The sequence below is a fragment of the Aptenodytes forsteri genome, unplaced genomic scaffold, assembly GCF_000699145.1.
Source record: "Aptenodytes forsteri isolate BGI_AS27 unplaced genomic scaffold, ASM69914v1 Scaffold14, whole genome shotgun sequence".
In the NCBI taxonomy this organism is placed as follows: Eukaryota; Metazoa; Chordata; class Aves; order Sphenisciformes; family Spheniscidae; genus Aptenodytes; species Aptenodytes forsteri.
This window is the reverse complement of record NW_008794457.1, coordinates 753,730-761,738: the sequence shown is the minus strand read 5'-3', so window position 1 is coordinate 761,738 and position 8,009 is coordinate 753,730. Positions and strand designations below refer to the sequence as shown.

Genomic DNA, 8,009 nt, shown 5'->3' with positions numbered 1-8,009 from the left:
GGAGGCATTTAAAAGACGAGTAGATGAGGCGCTTAGGGACATGGTTTAGTGGGCATGGTGGTGTTGGGTCGATGGTTGGACTTGATGATCTTAGAGGTCTTTTCCAACCTCAATGATTCTATGATTCTATGATTCTATGACCTGGGGAAGATGTGGCAGCCAGGCTGTGGCATGCACGGGGCAACGCAAGGGACAAGCTGAAAGCTCTAAGCCCAAAACCGATGGCAGTTTTGCACCTAAAAGCCCTCAGAGGAGTCTTCAACCCCTTTTGGGTCCCCTTGAAGCGAGTACCCAAATGCCCAGAGCATCCATGCAGCACAGTCCCGTCCCCCTCCCTGCCTGCCCCAGTGAGACCCATGAGGGAGGCAGTGGGAAGAGCTCCCATCCCACCCCAGCCCCTTGGCCAGCTCCGTGCCTCGACCAGCCGGCAGCAGCACAGTTGCTGGGGCTGGGAGAAGAAAGGACACTACTCTCCAATACCACATGAAGTAAACCTTTATTTTGTGGCTGTGCTCAGCGGGCAGGTGCTGGCAGGGCCGGCAGCACCCCAGGAGCTGGTGCCCAGCTGGTCGATGTGGTGCAGGGCTCTGGGGAGTCAGTGCCGTCCATCAGCATCGGGGACCTCCGCAGGCCTTTCCAGGAGGATGACTATAAACCTTCCTCCCCACCAGGACATTGGGTAGCCTGAACCAGGGCACCCGCTCTACATTACAGGGCACGAAGTCTTTTCCTTTTTTGAAGCCTCTGAACTGCTTTCTCCACCCAAGTCATCGCTGGGTTCGTGCAGAACTTGGTTCCATTCCTGATCTCAAACCTGCCGAGATGAAAGGTGAAGCTTGGTGAGACATGACAGCTATAATCCCACTCATGTCCATGCCATCCTCCCTTCCCTGCGTTCCTTCTCCTTTCCCTTTGGCCCTGCACGCTACCCCTGGGTACTTGGTGTCCTACAAGCAGCTCATCCTGCGTCCCAGTGACTCTAGAGCCTGTGCAGAGCCTTCAGGAGCTGCAATGAACTTGTGTCCTTAACTTGACCCTGCAGAAGTGACCAGACAGTCAAGTCCTCCCCTCTTAACGCTGGAAGACAGCCACTCGTGGAGGCCACACAGACCTGGCCCGGTCCCGTCCCCAGATGGGATGGATGAACTGAACCTGTGGTGTCCCAGGAGAGAGCACAGCGGTGGAGAAATTACCAAGACTTACACAATTGCTGGCATAAAACACTCCTTGGGGGTTGTGTAGAAACCCTTCAGGTTAGCCAGCCGGAGAGGGGACTTTATGTAACTGAAGCAGCACTCGGACAGTGTGTAAAGGGCTGGAGAAGAAAAAGAGAGCCGGTGAACGCTGGCTTTGGAAAGCAGTCTTTAAGACCTTCCCCCATGACAAGGCTGATGCACACAACATCCCCCAGGTTCTGCAGATGCTGCCACGAGGAGCCCCAGGTGCCCTCCTTCCTTCCTGGGGCAGGAGGACGCTCTAGGTTATCGTCCAGCACCAACAGCCCTGCAGCCGGCTTTGCCGAAGCCACCCGGCCCCGGGAACAGTCTCCGTCCTTCCCTGCACCCCGGGACGTGCAGCCCTGCACCAACCAGGGGGTTGCTCCTCCTGCCAGCAGCACTGTCCCCGCTCCACAACGGGGTTTCTTGCCTGACCTCCCCGACGGGATGACCCCCAGCTCCGACCCGCAGCAGTGGCCCGCGAGGTGCCTTACCTGCATCACAGTGTGGGGAGAGGGTGAGTAGCATCGTGAGCACCAGGACCGTCCTTGCAGCGAGCATGGTGGCTGTGTGAGGGCTCTTCCTCGCAGGGTGCTGCTCTGCCTCTTTGGAGGAGCACAAATGTGAGCTCTGGCACGGAGGTCTGCAATTTATCCTCTCCACCCCCTCCCCACATTAGCCCTTTTCCAAAGAATTTCAACCAAATTCAAGTGAAAGCCCTGTATGTTTTCTTTGGCCAAGGGGATTTCCATGTCACGTGGGATCTTCAGGGTTACCGACCGAGATGATACCTAGAAAGACTGGGGAGACTTTGGCAACTTCTGCGTTTATCGAGACGGGTCTGTGGTCTGCGGGGTCCACGAGGGAAGTGAAATCCTCGTCTGCGGAGGCATAAACTCGAGGGCTCCCAAATCCACGGAGAGGGGATTCGCAGCGATGGGAAAGGCAAAGCCCGGCTTTCCACGCAAAGTCACTTTTCAGCCCCAGAGCCAACATAAACATGCTGGAGATGGTTGGATGACTTGTGAACTCCCCGGGGAGTATTAAGCAGAAACGCGGTGACTGCTGCTGCCACCAGCCCTCTGTGGCTTTAAAGCTGCAAGATGTCAAATACTGCCAGAAATTGCACCACATTCCACGCTGTTCCTATGGAGAGGAACACAAGTTTTCCACCAAAAATCCCTGTTTATAGCTAGGAAGCATGGGGTGAAAGGAGAAGGGGGTGCAGCCAAGCTTTCCCTTGCTTAGCGCCTTGGCTTCAAGGGCAGGGCAGGAGGCTGAATCAGGCTGAGGGAAGTGGAAGGAAAAGTTAGTATTCAAAGTTCTTGGGTGTTTTTCCAACATCTTCCTCCCTTTGCAGCCTTGAAGCCTCCCAGATCCTTCAGGGACCTGCAGAAAGGGGGTCAGCCTCTCTGTGTTAACCTGGGGACAGTTTTTCCCCACTGTGCTTGACTCCCCCTTCCTCACCTGGCCATTCAGACCACCAGACCCTTCTGCAGGTCCTTGCCAGTCATGCACAGCCCCTGCTCTGAAGCTTATTTCCCCATTCCCTCTTTTTTTCCAGGCTGTAAGTGGATGCGTGGAGCAGCAGGGTCCCATGCAGATCGCCGGGGCGCCGCGGTCCGCCCTTATCCACTGTGAGCTACCCAAGGGGCCACCTCAAGCCCTTCTTCACATTGGCACCCCCCAGCCACCCTCTGCCCCTTTGGAGCAGGACATTATGCCTGGGACTGTGTCATCCCTGGGTGCCTTTAAAAAACTTGGTATGTTTTCTTTGGCCAAGGGGATTTCCATGTCACGTGGGATCTTCAGGGTTACCGACCGAGATGATACCTAGAAAGACTGGGGAGACTTTGGCAACTTCTGCGTTTATCGAGACGGGTCTGTGGTCTGCGGGGTCCACGAGGGAAGTGAAATCCTCGTCTGCGGAGGCATAAACTCGAGGGCTCCCAAATCCACGGAGAGGGGATTCGCAGCGATGGGAAAGGCAAAGCCCGGCTTTCCACGCAAAGTCACTTTTCAGCCCCAGAGCCAACATAAACATGCTGGAGATGGTTGGATGACTTGTGAACTCCCCGGGGAGTATTAAGCAGAAACGCGGTGACTGCTGCTGCCACCAGCCCTCTGTGGCTTTAAAGCTGCAAGATGTCAAATACTGCCAGAAATTGCACCACATTCCACGCTGTTCCTATGGAGAGGAACACAAGTTTTCCACCAAAAATCCCTGTTTATAGCTAGGAAGCATGGGGTGAAAGGAGAAGGGGGTGCAGCCAAGCTTTCCCTTGCTTAGCGCCTTGGCTTCAAGGGCAGGGCAGGAGGCTGAATCAGGCTGAGGGAAGTGGAAGGAAAAGTTAGTATTCAAAGTTCTTGGGTGTTTTTCCAACATCTTCCTCCCTTTGCAGCCTTGAAGCCTCCCAGATCCTTCAGGGACCTGCAGAAAGGGGGTCAGCCTCTCTGTGTTAACCTGGGGACAGTTTTTCCCCACTGTGCTTGACTCCCCCTTCCTCACCTGGCCATTCAGACCACCAGACCCTTCTGCAGGTCCTTGCCAGTCATGCACAGCCCCTGCTCTGAAGCTTATTTCCCCATTCCCTCTTTTTTTCCAGGCTGTAAGTGGATGCGTGGAGCAGCAGGGTCCCATGCAGATCGCCGGGGCGCCGCGGTCCGCCCTTATCCACTGTGAGCTACCCAAGGGGCCACCTCAAGCCCTTCTTCACATTGGCACCCCCCAGCCACCCTCTGCCCCTTTGGAGCAGGACATTATGCCTGGGACTGTGTCATCCCTGGGTGCCTTTTAAAAAACTTGGGGGAAAAAACCACCCAGTGCTGAGAACTGCTCTGGTCATGCCCAGGTCTCCTCAACCCCAGCTGCAGCAGGAGACGCATCTCCTGCCGCTGAAGGCGCAGGGCGCCCAGGCGGGGTATGCCAAGGCTCTTCCCAGCCTAGTAGAGATGATTAAAGTACATACTCAGGCAGCTGTAGCTGCTGTGCTTTGGCTCAGCTCCTGTGGAGAGACAGAGTCCCTACGTCTCCAAAGCGTGACTTGGCCCAGGAGGAGCTGGCATGAGGCCACCCATGCTGTGTAGCCGCCAGAGGACTAAAAATAAAGCATTTCTAAACAGGTCCCACAATCCCACAACAGTGCCAGTCCTTCCTCTGTGTGTTCAACCCAGTGACTCAGTGTCTCCCTGGGCTATAATAAACTCCTCGTGCCTTCCTGCTGGTACCCAAAAGCATCTTTCCTTTCTCCCACAGCTTTGCGGGTGCTCCCTTCCCTTCTCGGCCACCTCCCCACCTCTGCTCTGCCCCAGGCTCCCTTCTTGCAGACTCACGTGCCTCTCCAGGAGCCTCTCCCCAAACCCGGGCCACGGCTGCTGGGACCGGAGTAGCCTCCCATCCCATGGAGACCGTCCCAGCAGGCAGCCTTTTGGAGACCACAACACCCTGAGAGCTGCAGCCAAACTGGCAACGCCGAGCTGGGGACATGGGCCATTTTGCTGCTCCCGATGCATTTTTGTCTTGCCTGTGGTGTGCACAGGAGCAGAGCCACCAAGCGCAGGTGGCATGATGCTGTCATACCCATAGCAGATGTCCTCAAGCTGGGGGAATGCCGGCTCCCCTGCAGCCACGGACCAAGGGAGCGCACAGCCTGCCCTAACCACGCCTGGGGCAAAGTCACCATCCAAGGGCTGGACCCTGATCAACGCAGAAGGATTTTGGGGATGGATAGGCATGGTCTTGCTACAAGCCCATGGCACGTCTCCCTGGGGCCTGGGGCTTCACCCAACCGCTCCTCAGCTATGGGGGATGCTTTGGGTGGGCGGCCGGGGCAGCACATAGCGCTGGTGGCTGAACAAGTACAGGGGCACCCAGCAGCCAGGGTCAGGGAAGAAGGAAGAGGCTGTTCTGGTGAGGACCTTGAGAAGTAAAAATACTAGTGGGGGCCTGCTTCAGCAGAGTTGTGCTTGCTTATCTGGCAGAAGATCTGGCCTGGGATGCTCTGCTTCCCCTTTCTCAGGTTTTCAAGCCGTCGCTATCGCAGTCAGACAATTCACGACTCCCTGGGGACCCTCTGACATTTATTCTTTTACTTTTTGGGAAGGGAAAGGCTTCTTTCTATTATTTTTTTATATTACTTGCTTTGTGGCCCTGTAGCTTACCTGGCAGAATTCAAAGGTGCTTCAGAAATGAAGCTTCCCCCATCACCTGAGATGGTCACTGAAGAGGTATGACCCTGGAGAGTCCTGACAACCTCTGTGTGTGTTTACCCAAGGGGCACTTCAGCTACAAGAGCAGCCCTTACGGTGACGTGAACAGGGACACAATCTTCATAAAAGTGGAGATTAAGCAAACACAAAGCATGGAAGAACCACAGCCACATAGCAGAACCGCAGCTGTGCAACCGGAGAGCCAAAGCAGCTAAGCGGACATCCTGCATTCTGCTAAGCCAGCACTATGAAAGTGGTGGTCCGTTAGCTTGACCAGAGGCTGCCCTAAGCATGAGTGTGCTTACACAACATTTCATAGAAAACCACCGTGCCGAGCAGGGACGGACATTTCATAAGTCACAATCCAAGTCTCAAACCAGAGAGGATGGAGACTGCAGGGTCTCTGCTTCACGGGAATAACCGTGCCCCTCACACATCACCCTGGAGAGAAGTCAGGGCTCGGAGAAGACAATGGCAGAGGTGTCTGACTGCCAGGTCCAGACTGCAGGGAGCAGTGAGAGGGGACAAGCCAGGAGCCAAGAGTGACCCCAGCACAGGCAGCATCCTCACCGGTGAGGTGAGGTCCCAACAGGGTCTGAGCATGGTTAGCAGAGCCAGATGCTGGTAACAGGGTCCATCAACGGTCTCAGACACACCAAAGTGAGGAACCAGATCCAGGATCCATTCGGGAGGGTTAGGGGGCATCCATTCGGCAGCAGCAGGAGATGGGGATGAAGACAGGGCTACAACACCAAAGGGGTCATCCAGCCAGGAGACAAGATACCTACAGCCTACAAGGTCTACCCAAGAGACAGGGCCAGAGCCAGGACATCAGACCGGCACTCTTACAACACATCCAAAGCAGGGACTAGAGACTCAAGCCTGAGCTTAAATGGGGCTCCTGGGCCTTGGGCAGAGGTGGGTGTGTGTGTGTGGGGGTGAGTCCATCCACAAGTGAGGCTGGTCAGGGTGATTAAGGCCAATTAGTACCCTCAAGTCCTGCCACCGTGCCATCTAATGGATCCTGTGGGGATGTGAAGGCACGGAGGTGAGCCTGTGTGGAGTCCCAGTGACTCCTTGTTCTCATAAGGTCAATCAAAACAGCTGGCTAACGAAGTGGTGGAGAGGGTTTGCACTGACGTGGAGCTGGAAACCAAAGATGTGGGTCACCAAGGGACCAGAAGGGGCACACCATGACCACAGGCCCCCTGTCTCCTGTGGGTTGGGGGGAAAACCTCGAGGCAGAAGCACGTGTCTTGCACACTAGGTGCCCCACCTGAGCATGACAGACTTGGCATTAGTTCTCTCCTGGGCCAAATTCTACACCTGAGGCAGCCCATGGACCTCCAGGAGGTGCACAGGAAGGTGCACAGTTGGACATCCTTCGTACAAGGTCTTTCCCTGCACTGTCAGACATAGAGAAGCCGGGGAGCAGCAGCAAAGCCAGCGAGCGTGTGCCAACCAGCCAGCTGAGGGACCGGGCATCCAAAAGCTCCCTCGGTGCTCCGGAGCCGCAGCCCCCGAATGGTGCCATGCCGGCGCCGGCGCTCGCTGTGTGTGTCGGAAATGATTCATTACTGTCGGGGCTGACTTGTTTACACAGCCTCCCCCTCCCTCGCCTGCCCTCTCCCCATAACAGAGAGGAGAAAAGAAAAAAAAATTGTTTTTCTTTCCACAAAGCTTCTTATCCCCCAAATGACCTTTCTGGCCTGGTGATTCATCTCGGGGAAGTTTTCACGGACCTCGCCATCTTCGCAGCGCACCAGCAGCGCCAGAGCATGGGGCAGGGCGGCCGCACGGCGTGGGGCTGGGGCATGGCTGGGACGAGGGCTCCTGGGATGCAGGGGAGATGCTCGTCCCTGACCCTCTTGCTCGTTCCAGCTCCCCGCTCCAGGCAAGTCCCTGGGCACTGTCTCTTGTATTGCGTTGCCTTTCCCACCTCTCCTCCCTGACGCTAGAGAGGAGAACACAAGGGCAGCCCAAGCCCTGGCTGAGGTGGGAGATGTCCTAGCTCAGCCCTCGGACTCTTACCCCTTTACAGAACACACTTGGAGCATAACATTTGTTTTCTGTGGGTTGTTTTTGGTCATAGCCTTGCTTAAACAAAGGAAAAAACCCAGCTGGCTTTTTCAGTGTTGCCTTAGCAGGATGGGAAATGCGACTCCCTGTGAGAAAATACATCCTCTGCAAATTTTTGGCAAGACCGAAGCCCTTAAACAGTGAAGAGGTGGAGCACTAGCCCGGCCACATCAGCTGCACCGGCTTTGCTGTCTCTCGGCGATGCTGGAATTCCCCCCATGGTGCTTAATCATATGCGTTCATCTCTGCACCTCTGCCGGGACCAGGCTTGGTCACCCAGCCCTGGGCTGAATCCCCTGAGGACAAGAGTTTTTAACATAAGGACTTCAAGGGCAGCCTAAGCTGCAGTGACCATGAAATGGTGGAGTTCAAGATCCTTAGGGCACCAAGGAGGGCGCACAGCAAGCTTACTACCCTGGCCTTCAGGAGAGCAGGCTTTGGCCTCTTCAGGGATCTGCTTGGCAGAGCACCATGGGACAAAGCCCTGGAGGGAAGAGGGGCCCA

The 8,009-nt window shown here is 55.8% G+C and overlaps 1 protein-coding gene across 1 annotated transcript; it reads right to left on the bottom strand.

Annotated features, from left to right (window-relative positions):
• Window positions 1-708: 708 nt before the first annotated feature.
• LOC103908436 (C-C motif chemokine 5) lies at window positions 709-1,778 on the bottom strand. Its single transcript, XM_009290818.2, has 3 exons — window positions 1,712-1,778; window positions 1,204-1,315; window positions 709-814 (listed from the first exon to the last, which is right to left on the bottom strand). Exons 1-3 carry the CDS (start codon window positions 1,776-1,778, stop codon window positions 709-711), a joined length of 285 nt encoding a protein of 94 aa, XP_009289093.2.
• Window positions 1,779-8,009: the final 6,231 nt, after the last annotated feature.